This window comes from Impatiens glandulifera, chromosome 1 (genome assembly GCF_907164915.1).
Source record: "Impatiens glandulifera chromosome 1, dImpGla2.1, whole genome shotgun sequence".
NCBI lineage: Eukaryota > Viridiplantae > Streptophyta > Magnoliopsida > Ericales > Balsaminaceae > Impatiens > Impatiens glandulifera.
This window is the reverse complement of record NC_061862.1, coordinates 130,509,871-130,530,545: the sequence shown is the minus strand read 5'-3', so window position 1 is coordinate 130,530,545 and position 20,675 is coordinate 130,509,871. Positions and strand designations below refer to the sequence as shown.

The window sequence follows — 20,675 nt, the reverse complement described above, 5'->3', positions numbered from 1 at the left end:
TAAAAAATTCGTATAAACGTAAAATCTTAAAATCATAAATTTAAATCTTAAAAATTGAACTAATTGAAAAGTTACATATAACCGGAATGGTTAAAACTCTTCTAAAATCGTATAATTTTATGAATTAAATCGAAATTTTAACTATAAATATCATATAATATCTTATTATTTAAATAATTTATTATTCTCTCAAATATAATTTTATCCATCAAATTAATAAATTTATCCACTATAATACTAAAATAATCAAAATGAATTATTTAAATAACCCCATTGCTAACCAATCCTAATAAAAATGATTAATCTTAATCCCAAAATAAATTGAAAAAAAAATACCTAAAGAAAAATAGAACTAAAAAGGAAAAAAAAGAAAAAAAAAGGGTAGATTATATTTTCCCCTAAGCATATATATATATATAAGAATCACGAGAGAAAAAATGGTCGGAGCTTCATATGCGGGAATTTAATGTTGCCATGGCTAGCATTATGTTAGGACAAATTCCTATTCTCTGAATTTGAGGTAATCAAGGAAACCCTAGGCGGGAAAGAAGGATCAGGGTCTCTTTGTTTATTCTTGGGTTGAAATTTCTCCGACCTGCTTCCAGTTCAGGTGATATTATGTTATTTGAATTCTGCAAAACCCTACAATTGAAACTCCATGTGGTTCCTGTGCAAACCCTAGAAATTTTAAGTGAGATTTCATTTTCTACCAAGTGTTGATTAGGGTTTGACATGTGAAATCATTGTCAGAATACCTTAAATGCGATCTTTACATTATGTTTTTTGTTTTGTTTTTTTTTTACCTGTAATTATAAGTCAGGGTTCTGTATTATATTTAGTAGCTTTCTTTTATGTTATGTTATACAGTTAATCAATTGGAGTTGTCCAAACAAGACAGGTAAAACTAATAAGTTAGTTAGGCTGTTGGAATCTTAAATTTGCACTTTTTACTACTATTGCTTTGTGGGGACTTTTTTTTTTTCTAGGGGTACTCTTCTATATTATGTCATCACTCATCATGCTTCTTATTTGGCTTGAAATTTGCCTTTATTTGACAGTTGGGTAGCATATTTTCCATTGCAGTTGAAGATTCAACTGAATGTTTGATTAGTGTGTTCATGCACATTCATAGGATGAACATTTTCTCTATCTTGATTGGCTATTCTCTTCCTTTAAGCACCACCCTCTTGAGAATTAGTTCTTAACCATTAAATCAAACTTTTGGGATCAATAAATACATTTCTTTTTAATTTGATTTATATTGTGTCTTGACAGAGTCAATAAAAACCGGAACTTCACACAGCAATTTTTCCTATAACTTATTACCGTGGACCCAGCTCTTTTTTTTCCTTTCTACTGTTTGTATTTCTATCTGTGTTACATATGACTGCTATGAGAATCCATTGCAGCTGAAAAGAGAACTAAGTAAAACTTCCATCCATTGTTCTTCGTTTGTATATGCTAGGCGATTGATTAGCATCTCATTTATGGTTGTCACAATGAGCATGTTTGCTTAGTTTATGGGAACTCAATATTGAAGTACTTTCAAATAATTTGTGTTAAGTCATTCAGATCAGGATGAAAATATGGTTGAACAAGTGCAAAAGAGTGAATTCTTTTTTGTACGACAGATAATATATCTATATTGACCTACATACTGGGAAACACACTTTTGAATCAAGAAGAAATTTTGTGTCTTATCTCACATTTTGCTTCTTTCAACTAGGACTTTGTACAGTAGAATGTTATGCTGTCTATTTATGCTCAATAATGTATTGGGTATCACAAATGTTGAATCTGGGATTTGAACTTAGCATAGATAATTAATTTTTTGAAAGTGCCAATACATACGAGCTCGTGATGTCACCTTAGGAAAGAGAACTACAAATTGAATCTCATGAAAATCTTCATGCAATAATTATGTTTTCAGAGTAATTATATAAACTGACTCCAAAAGGGAGGGTGAGTGAGACCAAACAATGAATACCATTCTGTTAATTTAAATTTCAATAGGAAATAATGTTTTAAATTTTTATTAATAGTAGGTATCATATAGAAGGCAAAGAAAAATTTATAGTTATATTTGTTAGAGAATGTCTTAGAAAGACAATTTGGATTGGTTTTGAATTTGTTGGTCAGGGTAAATATTAACCTACTGTTGCCATTATAGTTTATCTAGAGAGTGGAATATTAATAAACCAAGAATAGAGAAAGGGATATATTACATATAATAGAATAAGTTGTGTTGCAATTTATGCTTGTGGGAGAATGGTATGAAACAATTATTTGCGTGCTTATGGTATCATACCCACCTACGGTAGCTCAAGTGACAAGTGTTTTGAACTAAGAGGGTTTGGTCTCTGTTCGATTTGAAGTGGGAAGTTGTGGCGTTGGGATGCTCTGCTAGTCTCCTCTAGTTTTTCCCTAGTCTATAAAAAAGAAAATATATTTATCATGATAATTCTTATAATGTTGTTTTCTTGAAGCACCAATATTGAGTTTTGATGCAATATGTGCAAGACTATTACACATAGTAGAGTTCCTAGCATCATTCTTAGGACCTTATTCTTCATTTTATATCTGCAATGATTAACATATTTGCTTTGTGGCACATGCAAGGAGACTACACTAGCTAAGAAACTTAGTTATACTAATTAATTCCGAAACTTTATGGTCTCATATTAATTAGGTATCTTGGTTATAATGCCAGAAACATTGGTCAGTTGTACTCTTTAACTCTAACAAAGCCTGTGATACTTTTTTTATCTTGAAAGAATCATTGTGGAAGATGAACTTTGGAGTTGTTTACCGGTAGATATATCTTATATTGGTTCTGAACCCTATCGGGCAATATTCAAGTAATTTTGCTGTTCATGCACAAAATATGCTCTTACAACAAAAAATTGCCACTTGCATTATCTGTCTTCCATCTTTTTAACTGCTTTCCATATTATTCATTTGAATAAGGTAAAAGGAGATGCTTATAAACATTTGTATATTCATCTTCTTTTCACAATAAGGGTGCGTTTGATAAAACTGAAACTTAAGTGTTGAACTGAATTTTAAGTGCCGATTGGGTTAAGTGTGAAAAATAAATATTGAATAAACCAAATGAAAATATCTAAATTTTAAGTACTTGATATGTATAAATGGATTTGCTAAAATGTAGAACTAATATCGGGAAAGTCACTAAAGACCAATTTACCCTTATAGTGACGTAATTTGATTAGTTTTCAGCTAAAGTTTTTTTTTTTGACCCTCTTACTGTTACCAAGTTAAACCATCCTAGAGACTTCTACCTTAATTGTTTTAACTTAAATTGGGTTGAATATAACTAATTATGTGATTTTTAGAATATTTCTCGAATGAACTCAATTCAAATAAGCACTTAATCATTTAGGTTAATTGATATGCCGTGACATCAAACACCGCCTAAATATCTATCAACTGTTTGTGTTTTACTTTTATGCCTTCAGAAAAATAACCATAGTCAGCCATCAATGTGGGGAACATCTGAAAGCTGTTAGTTCTGGGTAGGTATGCATGGATGCATCTTAGAATCTGCTCCCCGAGTGAATGCTGAGGTTGATTCCATGGGAGAAGTTGTTGATGGAAGAGTTGGAATTAGTAGCATACTGGCACCCCAGCATCCAGCAATTGAGGAGGCTCAGGATGAACTTAGGTAACACCATTCTTTCTTTCTTATGATTACAAGTTTATTCTTTGTTTCAGGTTTTGTCTTTCAGTGTCTGTAATGAAAAGCTGAATCCTTGAAGTTTTCTTAACAGGCTGGAGTATGATGTTCGCGAGGAAAGAAGAAGAGAGCTAGAATTTCTTGAAAGGGTGCGTTATAGATTTACTGCTAGTTCTGTAATCTACATAAGTTGTGATGCTTAACTTATATATGTGTCCAGTGAGATTGATTTTTTTTTTTTCTGTAGGGCGGCAATCCTTTAGACTACAAGCTAGGGAATGGTGCCTCAGTTAGTGTCCAATCTACTTCACTGACCAATCAACCTCGTGGATGGTTTGTGGCCGTGTTGTGCATTAAAATATGTAATTATTGTTTCACGTTATGTGTTCTCTCGTCATATGCTGTTTTTTTTCATTCTGGTGTGACAGTGAGGCCAAAGATAGTTTTGTTCAAACCACTTCCCCTCGTGGAGATTCAGTTGAAAGTAGTGGTAGACCAGGGGCTTGTGCAGTCTGTGAACCTAATAGTGCTGATAATCTTTTGTTATTTGATGGAGAAAGTGAGTTTATTGGAGGTGAAAGGAATCCTGTGCAACCTAGTAAGAATGTCATTGCTCCATTACTTCAAGGTAGTCAAAATGCCAAAGAATCTGGAGAATCAGGCGCCCTTCCCTTCCCAAAAAACCAAGCATATAGGCGGAGGATTAGGACAAGACCTAATCGTGATAATGCTCAATCCCGTCCTGGTCATGTTCCTTCCGTGCCTTCAGGTCCAAAGGATTTTAAGGTGTCTATAGTTGATGCAAATAATTCGAAGGACAAAAGCATTGCACCAGTCTGCAATTCAAAGCCATGTACTCCAAGTGGTAATTTAGACTGTAAAGCGACACCTTCACATAGTCGGTCTGTTATGGAACTCGACGATTTAGGTGTTGCAAAATCTACTGTTGAACCACCTGTTCCTGAGCCAGGTGCTTCCAAAAGTTTTCTTGGTGAAAAACCCAGCCTACATTCTGGAGCTGTTTCCCAAGGAAATTCTGGATTACCGGAATCTACACGAGGAAGTGACCAGTTGATTTCAGTAGTACATTGTCCACAATCTGAAGCTACAGTAAAAGCTGAAACTAAACCTTGCCCTGGCAATGAGAAGAGAGAAAGATCGAAAATGGTCAATGAAGATGGTAATGTTACACGTGGTCCCAAGTGTTTAGACTCAGAATCATCTTGCACACCAATCAGTTTGAATAGAAATATAAATGATGAAGCATTCATAAACCTAGGGAATGCGGATGCTGATAGGAATAATGAAAATAAATTTGATGGAAGTTGTGTTTCGGCAAACGAGGTTAGGCCTTCAGGTTATCAAAGTGAACAGGGAAATGGTTCACTTTTCAGATCTGAGAAAGAACTATTGGACAGTGTCTGCCACATTGAAAATGAGGTGAAATCTTCTGTTCCAGTGAATAGTGTTTTACCAAATGGAAATTCTGCTTCAGTAACAGAAAGAAGAGCTAACGATCAAATTAGGGATGAGTCCATTATACCAAAGGGAAATGCTTCTACAGATTTATCTTTATCCCTAGCTTCCACAGAAAAGGCTTCTTCAAATAAGACTTGTGGTTCAGTGGACGCTTCTGTTCTTGTTCAAACAATCTTGCCTTCTCAGCATTATTCAATGGCTCTCGAGAAGCAACCTTGCTCTGAAGCTTGTGTGGAACTGGAAATCAAAGCACATGAAGATGCTATTCTTGAAGAAGCTTTAACAATAGAGGTCCTGCCCTTTGTCTTTAATTTTTTCGAGAAAAAACAACCCTTTGTCTTTATCCAAGACTATACCTGTTTTCTTTTTATCTTTTGGAACCTTAATGATGAAAGCAATGCTATAAACAGGCAAAGCAGAAAAGAATTGCTGAGCTATCTGTCATAACCCTGCCCACGGAAAATTTCCAAAAGTCCCATTGGAATTTTGTCCTTGAAGAGATGGCATGGCTGGCCAATGATTTTTCACAGGTTTGATCAGTATAAAACTTACTTTTTTTCCTCTGCTTGCTTGCCGTTTCATGCTTCTCATATGCCCATCCTTATATTTCCTCTATTATGTGTGAGTTAGGATGATTATATGTTTTGTCTTAAGCTATGTCCCTCACTCTATAAACTAATTTTATGTGCTATTTTATTCTTACTTTGTTTGACAAACCTAGGCCTTGTTTAAGGAAGGGTTATTTGGATTTAATTCAATAAGCCCTTATCCCATTCCATCCCATCCCATCACATCACTTCATCAACTAAAATACCAAATCACCGTTACTTTATTTTTTTTTATAACATTTTAAATATTAAATACAAAAGATATTTTACATTTAACCCAAACAATCCACTTTTTCATCAAATAAGATTTTGTTTAAAAAATATCAGATTATTTAAAAAAGAATCCTACATGAAATAAGCTCCTAATTACACAGAAAACCACACACATATATTGGTGTTATTATTCATCTCAATGACATCCTGTAGTCTTTGTATGTGGTGATGTTCTTCAAGATATAGTTGGGGTAATAAACATAGCTGATGGTAAAAGTTGCAGAGTCATTCACCTTATCAGCATTTTAAATTTACATCTTTATATCGACATGTAGGAGCGTCTCTGGAAGTTAACTGCTGCTGCTCAATTGGGACGTCAAATTACTTTTGCCTCTCATTTAAGATCTAAGGAAAATTTTGACCATTGCAAACAAAAGAAAGTGGCTTATTCCTTGGCAAAAGCTATAATGGACTTCTGGCAATTAGCAGAGGTATTTGAAACAGGAGTTGTATATGCTTGTGGTGTTGATGAAATATAGACTTCATATGGTATTGGATTTTACTTTTGATTTATCTCCTGTATCTGTGAAAGCCTTATGTAAATCTTGGGTAGTGAATTATAGATAGTTTATATAAATGATAGAGATACATGTGAAGTTCTAATAGTGAATATAGATATTTTGAAGATAATCAAAAGGCAAGCAAAGCCACTATGCAGTATTCTGTATGGCTGATGGTTTTGCATGTTAAACTGTCAGCCGGAAACTGTTTTGAGTAAATCATATCAATGTGCAGGTAAATTGTAATATTTAGTCATAAAGCAATGCATCTTTTTTGGTGGTAATGAAATCCCATGCTAAGCTCAAAGAAAATCGATATATCGATATGCAATTTCCTCAATATACAAATGTGTTATTATCTAGTTGGCTGGTAGAGTTTATTGCATTTTGACTATAATCCTTAAGTACCTTTCATTTGCCAAATTGTTTTGACTATAGGAATTTTTCTACTGTCTGTTTTCATGTGAGTTAGAATATGATTCTTAGTTTGGTTCTTCCCGGATAAGGGAAACTCATATTTAGAAATGGGAAATGCCATATCCTTGAGTACAATTTGTTTTTTTTTAAATGTCAACTTTTCATTCATAATCAGAAGTGGAAGGCAATAAACGTTCCTAAATGGATTGCAGAATACATAAGGGGGTGAAGAAAGCCAAAGAAATTAAATAAAATGAAATACAAGGAAGTTAGATTCCGATAAGCTCAAAGTAGTCTCATCCGGTGCACATCCCCTTCTTCTTGATTGATGCGAAAGTTTGAAGAAGAAAACCTTTAATCCTACTGGCCCAGTTTGAACTATTTCTTAGAACTTAGAAGTAACCAATTATGTAATTAGAAGTAACCAAGTATGTAATTAGAAGTAACCAATTATGTTTGCACCAAACCTAGAAAGTGATCCCTTGCCCCGCTTTTAATTCAAAAAGTCATGTACATAACTTATAGTTTCCATATGATGGATACCATTGTTTGGATCACTGTTCTTTTTGTGATGGTAAACCTGTGTGACTTTGCTATGAATTTTTCTGTTGGGCGTTTTCATTTAATTTTGACATGACATTTGGTTGGTATTAATGTCATATGGTATGTTCACTGACTGGGTGCTTATTCATTTGCTGCAAGCTTCTCTTCCCTGAACAATGTAAATATGTCTTTCCTTATTGTATTCATTGGTTGATTCATATTGTATATCACCCCATTCTGAATTTATTGTTATGTTTTTGTTGCTACCCTACAGGAGAAACTCAACCATTTTCAACCTTCGAGTCCTGGAAAAAAAAATTCTCTGCTTGCTGTCCATGGTTATGCTGCGAGATTTCTTAAATATAATAAATGTGCTACTGCAGTTAGCCAAGAAGAAACCACAGTAAATCCTGATTGGACATACGATCTTCTTGTTATGAAACTATTACCGGAGGACCGGTCACAAGGAGTAACTTCCTTTACACCCTTAATATTTTTTTTGAGGCCTTTATACCCATAATATTAACATTGCTATACTTTTATTATGAAGTACACTCTATTTATCTTATGAGATTAGCTATTCTGATGGAAACATGAGTTACCTAAAAGCCTAGTCTTGTTCCTTTTCTGTAATTTCTGTATGAACAATTGTGTAGACTGAAATCTGTTCTTGCAGGAAAACCTTTTCTACAAAGTTCCTTTCGGGGCAATGGAGGCATATAGGAGATCCATTGAATCTTATATAATCCGGTGTCAGGTAAACATACTTCTCTTTTGAACTCATAGTCATTAAATTAGGGTGGTCTGATGAAGAATGTGTTACATACCAAATTTGTTGTTGAAAAATGAAAAGAGAAAAGATTGATATGTATTTGGTTATTGATTTGGAAATGCTAAACTATTACAATGGAACTATAGGAAAATAAAAGAGACTAGTTAAATAAAAAACAACTTCCAAGATAGGCATAAATGAACATTTTGTTGGGAAGACACAACTCCAACCACTTGAAGTTAACGCCTCTTGGAAAGACAAATTTTTTGTTTGGAATAAGGCCTAGTTTAATATCTCCAAATTTGTAATTTAGGTTTTAGATAAGTGTTGGTGAGAAGAATAGCAGGCGTAGGTTTTAGAAAGTGTTGGCTGTTTTTTCTTTACCTTGTCTCATGTGTTTCTTTATCTAGGTAATTGACTAGTTTTTATAAATGTACTCTTGCAACAGAAAATTGTAATTTAGGTTTTAGATAAGTGTTGGTGAGAAGAATAGCAGGCGTAGGTTTTAGAAAGTGTTGGCTGTTTTTTCTTTACCAAGTCTCATGTGTTTCTTTATCTAGGTAATTGACTAGTTTTTATAAATGTACTCTTGCAACAGAAAATTGGCAATGTACAAGAAGAAGTAGATACATCTTCAATGCATGATGCTGCAACAGGTATTGGTGCGACAGATTTCATTGCTTTGAACACTTCTTTTGTTTATGTGGCATGGACTAATATGGCTATCTACCCTTCTTTGATCTCAAGCAAATATTTATGACGAGGATGAAGGAGAAACAAACACATATTTTCTGCCTGGTGGTTTTGGAAGTAATAAATCATCGAGGTTCCCTCAAAAGAAAAAGAAGAATTCTATAAGATTTTATACAGGCAGATCATATGACAGAGGATCAGATATGCCAAACATGGAAAATAAATTTAGAAATCAACAGACCGTCCAAATGGGAAAAAAGCCTGCTGGCAATCTTAGTGTTGGTCCAATTCCCCCGAAGCGCATGAGAACTGCTTCAAGGCCAAGGGTTTTAGGCCCTATTAATACTGGAAGTTCTGGAGGTGTTCTGGGTATAACAAAGACTGATTCTTCTAGTGGTGATACAAACTCTTTTCAAGATGACCAGAGTACCTATCGTAGTGGATACTTGCCAAACAGTTTTGAAGTTGAGTCTACGGGTGACTTTGAAAAGCAGCCACCATTTGATTCAACAGAAGTATCAAAACCTAGAAAGAAAAAGAAGGCAAAGTATATGGTATTATTTACTTTTATCGCTTTTTAGATCCTAGAATATTGAGCTGTGAAATACCTTGGGGTTCCTCTTTGTTACACATTCTTCCATATATTCTGTGGTACAGGGTACCCCTTATGATCAGAGATGGCAGTTTGATACAACATTACAAATTGAACCGGTAGACCTTCCTTTTCTTATAAAGTGCATCAATGCTTATTAAATGGAAATTATCTCGACTATCTGTCACACACACACACATATATATCCGTATGTGTGCGTGTGCATTTGAACGAATGGTCATTTTTTAAAATGTCAGTTGAACCAACAACAAAATAAGTTAAATGAGAAAGCAAAAATTAAAGAAAAAGAAAATATAATGAGCGAAAACCAAAGGTGGCCTATACATTGATTCAGTCTTAGCTTCTCGAGAAGATATGTAAGGATCGAGCTCTTGAGGATTCTGACCGGTTCGGTGTCAATATATATTTGTATGGATATCTTGTGGGTTAATTTACTAGAACTTTTCTCATTTGATAACAGGTTGACCTTGGACTCTTGATGTATTGTTTCATTTCTTTTACTGATTTATTATGATTCCTTCAGGCGTGTAAAAATTCTAAATGCATATTATGGCTATGTATACATTAATTTCTTCTTGAGGAAAAATAAGAAAATAAATATTCTTACTGGTATTGAGAATAATACTAAATAAACCTCCTTTCCTTGTCTTCTGAAATTCAGATGGATCACTCAAAGAGGAGGTTGGATGGTCATCAGTTTGATTCTAATGGAAGCAGTGGTAATAGTCTTTTCTGCCTTATGTCCATATGGAGTGCAATTGATTGAAATTTGCAATGCTTTAACATTTCTTTGGCCATATACTTACCTATCAGTATGTGCTGAAGGTTTTCCTGGGCAACATATCAGAAAGAAGCAAAAGATGCTCAAGTCACTGGATAATCCCATGGACAATCATGTCCAAACAGGCAGTTCAATTCCTTCTCCTGCAGCTTCACAGATGAGTAATATGCACAACCCTAATAAAATAATTCGAATACTCAATGGCCGGGATCGAATTAAGAAGTTCAAAGCCTTCAAGGTAATAATGCTTATAATGTCAATAACATTCTCATGTCCTATTATGCCTCTTCTATATTCTTATATAAATAAATTAAAAAAATACTATATTATGCAGATACCTGCTGGGCAGAGTGGGAGTGGAAGTCCATGGTCATTGTTTGAAGACCAGGTTGATATTGATTTCATCATTCACCTTAATAATCTATTATGCTAGAAATTTTGTATGTGACTTTCTTGTTGGCTTTCACGTCTCAGGCACTTGTTGTCCTTGTACATGATTTGGGCCCAAACTGGGAAGTTGTGAGTGATGCCATCAATAATACTTTGCAATTCAAGGTACTTAAAATACTCAGTATAACTATTATTCTTGTGGGGCTTTTAGTCTTAGGTCCGAGACTATCTACAAAATCAGCTACATGTACATGTACAGATATTATATATATATATATCTCTCTATATATATACACTTCAAATAAATGGTCAACTTTCATAGAAAAAAAGAGCGCAAGAAGCGTTCAATGGTTACAAACGGGGGAGGGAAAAAAAAAATCAGAAAACAAAACAAAGCGAAAGACATAGCTATAAATCATGTTTCAACCTACTTTTATCCTATGTTTTTGTCCTATCCTTCATTATACTGACATTACATTTATTTGAAGTGTATATTTCGTAGGCCTAAAGAATGCAAGGAACGGCACAGCGTTTTGATGGACAGAACTGCTGTTGATGGTGCTGATAGTGCTGAAGATTCAGGATCTTCTCAACCTTATCCATCTACCTTGCCAGGCATTCCTAAGGTCCATTACCTCTCTTTTCTGTTTATGTATGATACATATATAGTTTTTGTATGTTAATTGAAAACATGTGAATTTTTTGATTGATTATTTTTCCCTTTCTTTTGCTCTCACAATTTAGCGTGGATTGCATAATAGTTTTGTCTTACCCTATGCTGAGCAGGGTTCTGCCAGACAATTGTTTCAACGTCTGCAGGAGCCAGTGGAAGAGGATATGCTTAAATCACATTTTGAGAAGATTATCATGATATCGCAAAAATTGAGCCATAGGTCACAGGTAAATTTATGACCTAGAAACTGTATGCTAAGTTGATTTTCATGAGCCTTTTTCCTGTACTTCCGGCTCTATTACATGCGTTAGATGATTGAATGTGATATTCTTGTTTTTGCTGTTATGTAAATGGTTCATTGAAATACCTTGATTCATTGAATAGTTTTTCTCTAATAAACCCATAAATTTATCCGTGTCGTCAGGAGTAAATTTGTTCTTATATGCTAATTTAAGGACGACAATTCCCCTATAGCCATCAGGCCCATCACAATTTGGTTTAAATTAGCCCATTTTTGTTAGTTTTTCTATATGCAATTCTATCTTGATAATGCATATTTAAGTTAAACAAATAACCTACCAAGAATAATTTTATTTTCTTGTTACCGACATGTTCTTGCACCATGTTTATAAGATCTAGATAATTGGTACTTTTCCTTTTCCCCTTTGAATTCTTTTCCATTTTGATTTTACTCCCTAAACCCAACCTTGTTGGGTTTGTGATATACTGAGAATTAGAATTGTCAGTAAAACCTAACTTCAAACGTATAAGGAGGACCTTGTAAAGAAGATCAATAGCAGAATATGAATGAAGAGAGATGGAATTGTAGTGACTTACAATTACCAAAAATGTGTTAGAAGATAAATATAGAATTGACTAAGAAAAAGGAAAATTGTGGAGTAACCTGGAGAGAGAACTCAATTGTTCAAATGAATCATAATGAATTCTGCCAGCTGCATCCCCTCATGTCAACTGCATTTCCTTATTTTCCCACCAAAACTTGCGGTTATTTGTTATAACTACTAGTGCCATGTAGGAAAGTAGATAAAGAATGCTGTTATTCACTTATTTCATCTGCTGATGTGGCAAGGAGCCTTGTCGACTTATTTAAGGGTTAGGTAAACTAACCCTTATATTTCTCTTGTAACAGTTTACTCTTGAAATTTTGAAATCTATTGATTTCACCCTTAGCTATGGATCCCTACAAATAGCGTCAACCTACTTTCAACTGGCCAACCTTCAACAATTGATGCCGTTGGCAGAGGTCCTCTAGATATGGGTTCAAATCACAATATTTCAAGTTATGTGGGCATAATTGGAACAAAATTCCTTTAGGAGAAAAGAAAATCAACATGTGAATTTATTAATTTGTGCCCCTTTAATGAGCTAGTGTATAAATGAATAATTAAACCGTGTCCTTAAAAGCAGTAGCATTTAATGAATAACTGAACTAATGCTTAACGAAAAAGTGACACTTGATGACATCGATACTGACCAAAGGATTGCACTAATTTGCAGATGATTGGAACAGTTTGAAGGCACATATGCCTTTTTTCCTTCTCCATCTTTATTGTTGTTAGGTATTTTCAGCTTTGTATTCAAATAGTGCTCATCATGAAGTGTTTCATGCCCATTTTAAAGTACTTATTGAGAAGTTACAGTAAGTAACTTGCTAAGAAACACTTGTACCAACATGGATATAGATACCTCTCTTAATGGAAACTATTGGGAGAAAAAGATAAATATGAAGAACACTACAGGTGGAGCTCTTAATGATACTTTTATGTTGCTTGTTTAGTTCATTTCGAACAAGTGATCTCTTGATACAATTTAGATACCTTTCCTGTTGAAGAAGCCAGTATCTTCGGAATAAGTTTTGTAACTAGTGGATATAAAAAAATGAGGAAGAAAGTTGTCCTTTTATATAGACCTAGCATCTTTTAATGCAGATATGAATATGTTAGCCAACATCATTACCATTTTGTTTGAATTCACATTGGAATTTGTTATCCTACTCCAATTTTGAACTGATAATTATCTATCCTTTTGTAGAATGATTGCATAGATGGAAAAAGAATGCAGCCGCACCCATCTCATATTCTCGCCCTTCAACTTGTACCTAACTATGTAGATGGAGGACCTCCAGCCACGTAAGTGTTGCATTCAAAATTTCTTTCTACTCAACGCTTTATTCTCTTAGTTTAACTCCAATTAGCCATTTATTCTTCCTACTGAAGCCATTTGTGCTTGTTGGTGTTTCTAAATGAAGGCCTCTTGATCTTTGTGATACACCTGCATCAAGCCCTGATGGTCTTTCTCTTGGATACCAAGGTTCTCTCGCAAGTGGCTTAGCTATTACACATCCTGGCAGTATGGCTTCTGTTCTTCCTACTTCTGGTGCAAACTCCTCTATTCAAGGTTCATCTGGTGTGGTCCATGCCAATAACTTTTCATCATCGTCTGTCCCGGGCAATACTTCAATGAGGTAACATGTGATATTGGGTTGCTTTGGTATGAAAAAAATTCTAAACCAACTGAAGCAACACAAATCTCACTATAATTTGGTTCATGATCCAAAAAGTATTATGTTCATGATTGGAAAAAAAAATCTTATATAAAAAAAATCACATTCAATTTTAATTTTTCAATTTTCCATTGAAATCATTGTGAATTTTGACAAAATACTAGTTTCAAGTACACTCAATGTCATCTTTTTCCCACATTGTCTCATTTTTGTTATTGATTTGATTTTCAGCCGTGTTTTATACTCTCTTACAGGGATGGTAGATATGTTGTTCCCCGATCAGCAGCATTACCTATTGATGAACAGAAGAGAATGCAACAATACAATCAAGTACCTGGAAGAAATGTTCAGACACTTGGTTTGCCAGTTCCTTCAGCTCCCCAGGGAACAGATCGTAGTGTTCGAATGTTGCCTAGTGGAAATGGTATGGGTGTTATGTGTGGGAAGAATAGAAACATGCCAATGACAAGACCTGGTTTGCAAGGGTTCCCCTCACCATCAATCCTGAATTCTGGTAGCGCGCCGTCTTCTAATATGACATCAATGCCACATCCCACTAATATGCATCATGGAGTTGGTTCAGGTCAAGGGATGTTGAGTCCTCGTGATAATATGCATATGATGCGGGTAAGATTTGTAATTCTTTCTGAGTTTTATATTACAATTCCAGTTGAATAAGGTTCCTTCTCAGTTACCATACAGCTTAACAACTCTTTATTCTTTGGGAAAAAAACACATACTAGCAATCTCATCATCCCATTTTGGGAGACATGGATACTACAGGTGGTTAGTGACTTAGTGGTAATCTTTATGAGACAAAATTTCCCTGTGTTTGATAAGTTTGAGTGTACTAGTAAATTTATGTAATCATTTGTTGATTTGATGGAAAATTGTGTTTGGGAAAAGTTGTAAGATGTATGTCCAGTAAAATTGCATGGATAAGAAAATTGGTAACTGTTATCACCTAGGTTAGGACATAGTAAAACATAATAAGCCCTAGGTCTCATTTTGGACTTCCTCATATTCTAGTGTTGTGGATTTTGTTGAGACTTTGGGATCCTTGTTTAGCATTGTAAGTCAAATTTGTGTCGATTCTATTGAGATTTTGGGTTCCTTTGTATAGTTTAGTGATTTTTTCATTTTGTTATTTGGGCTACTCTGATAAAAGTGTCATTTGATTATGACTGATTGCTTGAATTCAGACAAAGTGCTGTCTATTTATTGTTTCCCAATCAAGATAAAGAATTGCTACATTGCTGTGGTCTGGAAGACGTTCTTTTTCTTTTTCTGGGAGGACCGGAGCATTATTTTAATTAATGAGAAGTCATTGGCAAGTACAACGAAAAAGCGAAATAAAGGATATAACCAATAGGCTGAGTATCACAAATAAACAGAAAAATAATTTTATCTATTCAACAAAAATAAGCCAAACAGATTAAGGAAATCATAAAAGATAAGAAAGGTATAAACAAGCCCAATCTCACATATTTTCCCAATCAACACAAGGAATTAAATGGAGGAGTTGAGTAGTATCCATCCCATTCTTTGCACCCAAGTCTGTTTCTTGGTTTACCAGTTGCCCTTGCATTTCTTCAGTCCAGATCTCATAAACAAACTAGTTTGTTGATGGTTGGTTGTAAGGGCCCGAATGGGGCTTTCTTTTGGGTAAAAACATAATTAACTCAAAAAATGGACTCATTGCATCACAAATCCATTAATATGACTTAAACCAGTAGTAAGAGTCGGTCGGCTTAAGAGACCAAAATGTCACGGGTTTGATTCCATTTGGAAGCGCTTTGAGTTGAGGTGGGAGGCATGACCGTGGGGTGTCATGCTAGTTCTCCTTAATTTAAAATAAAAAATAAAAAATCCATTAATACGGCTTAATGGATCCATTGTATCAGAGCTGAATCGGTTATTTCTTGTATTCACTTAATGGATAAGGGTTATTAGTTTCTAGATTTATTACAAAGATCTAATATTGAAAACCTTTTTTTATTGGATTTTTGTATTTATCATCTTTCTCATACCCACTATCTTCTCTTAGCACTTTGAATGGGTTGACATTTTACACTCTCTAGGTATGCTTTAGGCCGTAATGTGAGGTCTTAAATGCTATTGCTTGTCCAAGTTACTAATATGCCTTGAGTTTGTTTTTCATTAAAATATTACTTCCAAGTTAGTTAGTGCTTGTTATACCTTTCCAAGTTTTATGTTTTTTTTATTACACCCTCATTTAGTAGGTAGCTACAAAGTGGAATCTGAGCAAGAATGTATGGACTTTGTCAAAATCCTTTGTGAATTGTAGCATCTACTGTCAGTTTATGGGTTGAATTTCTTTATATTTTTTCAACAGCCTGGACAGAATCCAGATCATCAAAGGCAAATTGTTACACCAGAGCTTCACATGCAAATATCACAAGGGAATAACCAGGGAGGAGTCCCTTCTTTTGGAGGTCTAAGTCCCGGTTTCTCTAATCAGACATTGACTTCTCCTGTTCAGTTGCATCCAGTGCATCAGCAGCAACAACAATCCCATCTTCTTAATAGTTCCCATATTCAAGGACAAAATCATTCTGCTAATACTCAAAACCAAATGCATGCACACCGGCTAGCAAAAGAGAGGCAGTTACAGAAACAACGGTTACACCAGCATCAGCAGCATATGACACATGTGCCTCCTCAACATCATCTTCCCTCTGCTCCTAATAGTCCCCAACTTCAACCTCAAGCTTCATTAGCACCAGCATCTCAACCATCCACCACAACTACCATAACTCAGCAGCAACATCAGAACGTACACACACCACCTCATGGGTTTGGCCGAACCCAAGTTAGTAAGCAACGACAACGCCAACAGCAGTTTCAGCAATCTAGCGGGCAACATCCTCAGCAGAGACAACAGAGTCAATCTCAACAGCAGGCTAAGCTTTCAAAAGGAGCTGGAAGAGAGGGAAACCTTTCAAAAGATTATTCCCTTCCCAATGGCATAACTGCTGCTCCAGGAAACCAATCTTCCAGCAAAGGAGACCAGGTGATGCATTCGATTCAAGGACAGGGTTTGCATACTGTGTCTGGAGTGAATCATGTTCAAACATCCAAGCCACCAGGACCTCAGTATTTGAATCAAAATCGCCTACAAACAAAAATGCACAATGGCCAGCCAATTCCTTCCACAAAGCAAGTCCAGAATACACCGATTCAGTCGGATAATAATAGTAAAGGTCATATGAGACCAACTTCCAATCACACAATTCCAGTAGCTACGGCATCTATAAACCATAAACAGCTACAGCAACACCAGAAGTCTGTGAATCAATCTCAATTGTTATCCCAGAAAGTGCTACAACACAATTGTCCCCCAGACCCACCCAACAAGCTGCAGGAGAATAAAAGCCAAGTTGACGACCAGACTGTTGGCAATCCAACAGAAGTGGTTGAAGTAACAGGATCTCAAACATCATCTATTGATTCAAAGGCTATTGGTTCTTCTACCAGTGGCCAGGGTAAAGTTTCAGAAAAGGAATATGATTCTAATGCAAATTCAGCATTGAGCTCAAGCCCAGTTGCAAATTCGTCTTTGACTAATGCTGCTGGTAGTGAAATAATGACCACAATGGGTAAAGGGCTTCCTCAGGGGCAGTCATCCAGTGATTTATCACCTATCAATGTGCTGAAGCAACCACAAATACAATCACCTAATATGCGTTTACCCATGACACAGCTGCAAAAATCATCAAATCAACAGGTAACTCCTAGACAGCAACCTCAGCAACAGACCGAGCACTTGCCGGCTGAAAATAACAATTTGAGCATGAGACCGACTAACCCGATGAAGGAATGAAGGCACTCTCAGCCTCAAACAACTCAAGAATTCTTGAAGCTGCAATTCCTTAAAGATCGGGTTAGCATGCTCTTGTAGAAACTCTGTACAGGTATTCAAAGTGTACTGATTTCATACATTGCATACTCAAAGAGTTCTCATTTTCTGATGTTGGTTATGATATATTGCATATTGTTAACATTCCATTGTGCAAAATAACACATAATTTTATATTATTTGTTACACAGGTTAAAGGTACACCATGCGATATGCAATCTAGGTTTTTATTAATGGTGTCATAATTTTACTTTCACTTTTTTAATTTCAAAATTTGCATGGTATTAGATCTTGTGTCTTTGGGAGGCTTAAATTTGAATCTTCATCATTGGTTTCTGTTGTGTATTATGAAACATTATAATATTCTTTATGAGATCATTCCCTATTTCGTCGAGCTTGTCAATGAATTATAACCGACACTAGCTATTCCACCATTTCACATTAGAAACGGGATATAAACGAATGTCAATGCTGTTCTAAGTGTGCAACTTTATACATCTGGATCTTCCATTGTTGTACTAGTAAATCTCTGAAATGAATATTGAACCCAACATGCTAGCGCCTCATAAACTGTGTTTTGCCCAATTGGGAACCCTATACCTCTCCTGCATTCTTCTTTTTGAGGGTTTTTGTTTCTTATATTAATTTCTTTTATGAAAGAGCCTTACTATGACAACAAATGTTATGTTGCAGAAGCTGTCTGTCATCTCATGAGACAAAGTGCAAGATTGAGGAGGTGGTTGTTGCGGGTATCGTTAGGTTTTCGATTGAAGCAAATCAAGCAGGCTGGTAAAAATTCTTTTGGATACCATGTAAATTAGTCTTTGCTGTAGGGTGTCAAGAGGATAGGAGGGAAACACGAATAGAGAGGTATGTGTATAGGGCGATGGATCTATCTTACTCTTTATCTTTATTGTGATTATTTTTTTTTTCCTTTCGATAATTTTTTTCAGTCGAAAAAAGGGGTCCTATTTGTTTGGTGGCCCCTAGGTTAGCTCAATGTATTGCTTAATGCTCTTTTTGGATGAAAGGGTAACCATCAATTTGATTGTTAGATCCTTTGAGGAAATTTTTGTGAATAACTATATGTTTGTGTAGTACTTTATTCTGTTTAATGTTGATATAGCATTATTTCAGATCAGTTGATTATAAATTTCACCTTTGGTCAAATAAAACTTGTTTTGCACTAGTAGTACTACTAATTAGTAATTTGACTAAATGTACAATAATACCTGTAGAAGTCTGCCAATGCATTCCCCTTAACTTATGTGTCTCCTAGCTCTTGTTTGATAGTGGGTTTTGTTGAACAAAATATTTATTTGATAAAAGGATGGGTTATTTCAGATTTGTGTAAGATGAATTATTAAATTATTTGTGTTGACATCTTGAGAATTAATTTTAGTTCTTAGATAATATATTTTGTTTTTTTGCATGTCTTATTATCAAAATCTTGCAAAAATAATGAAAATTATTTGCTTTCCAAGTATTATTATTCATAGCTCCCTTTTCACTATAACATTGTTGCATCATTTTCATGTTGATCCATTCTTGCTCTTTAAAATCAACATTAACTAAGAATTAGAGTGAGATTTGAAGACAATTATTGTTTTTGAGATTTGACAATTAAATAAAATATAAAATATGTTCAACTAATTCATTTTTATTAAAAAAAATGAGACTCTAGCCACATCTCAATGAATTCAGTTCCAAACAAAAATTTACCCAAACACTGATCCGGATTTATCCATTTCCAAACATGCAAAAAAAATTGAGTTATGTTTGATTATTTTAAAGTTAAAATAAAAGATGGACGACAGTTAATTGGTATAAGTTGAAGATAAGGTCTAGATACTCTCTTGTTTGATCTTATTTTATAGATTTATTTTTATATTTTGTCCTAAAAACCATTTTAGATAAAAATAATATATATTATTTGAGTTTTATTTAATTTAATTACTGAATTTTATGTTTGTATTTAAAATTAAAATTTAATAAAATTAAAATAAAAACTTTATAATATTTTAATCAATAAAATAATTGATTTATAATTAAAATGAGACAGAATTATAAAGATAAAATATTGATGGTGACCAAAAAAAAATAATATATTTAGAGATTTTTTTATCATTTAATTTTATGATCAAATTTTTGTGATTACGATAGTACAATAGTATTAATAATAAGTATTACAAGTTTCAAATGTAATGGGAGATTATAAAGATTATATCGACTTCGATTTCAATTAAAAGAGTTTTTAGTGGAAGTTTTGGTCATATTGTAGTTGTAATGCTAATTTCTTTTAATTAAAAAAATAAAAAAGTAAAAAATAATCTAAAATAAATGATTTTTTATTACATCATTCCATTATAATTAAATATTTTCATTTTTAATTAAATAAATAAAAAATATATCTTTAAAATATAAATAATATAAAAAATAAAATTAATATACATTTTTAATAAATTACGAATAAAATTTATAAATTAAAAATCAATTTTCAGTTAACCCTTATTCATACCAAATCTAACTGAAAATTCATCCAAAAATTATTTTTCATTTCTCAATCATAAAACATCTGATGTGACCTAACACTTGTCTAAGAGAAAAAAAATTAAAAAAAATATATTAAAAAAAAAAATTAAAAAAAATTGCCTTCTTCAGGAAAGAAAGAAAAACTACAAAAATGTCCCATGTCCATATTTGGGAGAAAAATATTCAAATAAATTTAATTTTAATCTACATTCCATTAAATTGTTACGAAACATTACCATTTTTCGGAACATGGCAATTTTTTAAATTTATTATTATTATATTTAAAAGATTTTTTTAATCTCA

General features: G+C 34.0%; 1 protein-coding gene across 2 annotated transcripts; it reads left to right on the top strand.

Annotated features, from left to right (window-relative positions):
- The first annotated feature begins 436 nt into the window (after positions 1–436).
- On the top strand, positions 437–18,976 carry LOC124919779 (chromatin modification-related protein EAF1 B-like). 2 transcript variants are annotated; one of them, XM_047460112.1, is made up of 23 exons: positions 437–610; positions 3,477–3,682; positions 3,789–3,843; positions 3,942–4,027; positions 4,123–5,464; positions 5,584–5,703; positions 6,330–6,485; positions 7,789–7,983; positions 8,191–8,271; positions 8,885–8,942; positions 9,034–9,533; positions 9,637–9,690; positions 10,254–10,311; positions 10,418–10,611; positions 10,708–10,761; positions 10,848–10,928; positions 11,252–11,389; positions 11,550–11,663; positions 13,489–13,586; positions 13,706–13,921; positions 14,215–14,587; positions 16,317–17,895; positions 18,534–18,976. In XM_047460112.1, the coding sequence occupies exons 2-22, from the start codon at positions 3,540–3,542 to the stop codon at positions 17,802–17,804; spliced, it is 5,604 nt and encodes a 1,867-aa protein (XP_047316068.1). In that variant the 5' UTR covers positions 437–610; positions 3,477–3,539; the 3' UTR covers positions 17,805–17,895; positions 18,534–18,976. The 2 variants fall into 2 exon arrangements, with proteins under 2 accessions (XP_047316068.1, XP_047316069.1); XM_047460113.1 differs by lacking the exon at positions 9,637–9,690.
- Positions 18,977–20,675: the final 1,699 nt, after the last annotated feature.

Coding starts and splice junctions, on each gene's coding strand:
- LOC124919779 (XM_047460112.1), top strand. CDS start 3,540: ATGCATGGATGCATCTTAGAATCTGCTCCCCGAGTGAATGCTGAGGTT. Junction 5,465..5,583: donor AAGAAGCTTTAACAATAGAG/GTCCTGCCCTTT, acceptor TGCTATAAACAG/GCAAAGCAGAAAAGAATTGC. Junction 14,588..16,316: donor ATAATATGCATATGATGCGG/GTAAGATTTGTA, acceptor TTTTTTCAACAG/CCTGGACAGAATCCAGATCA.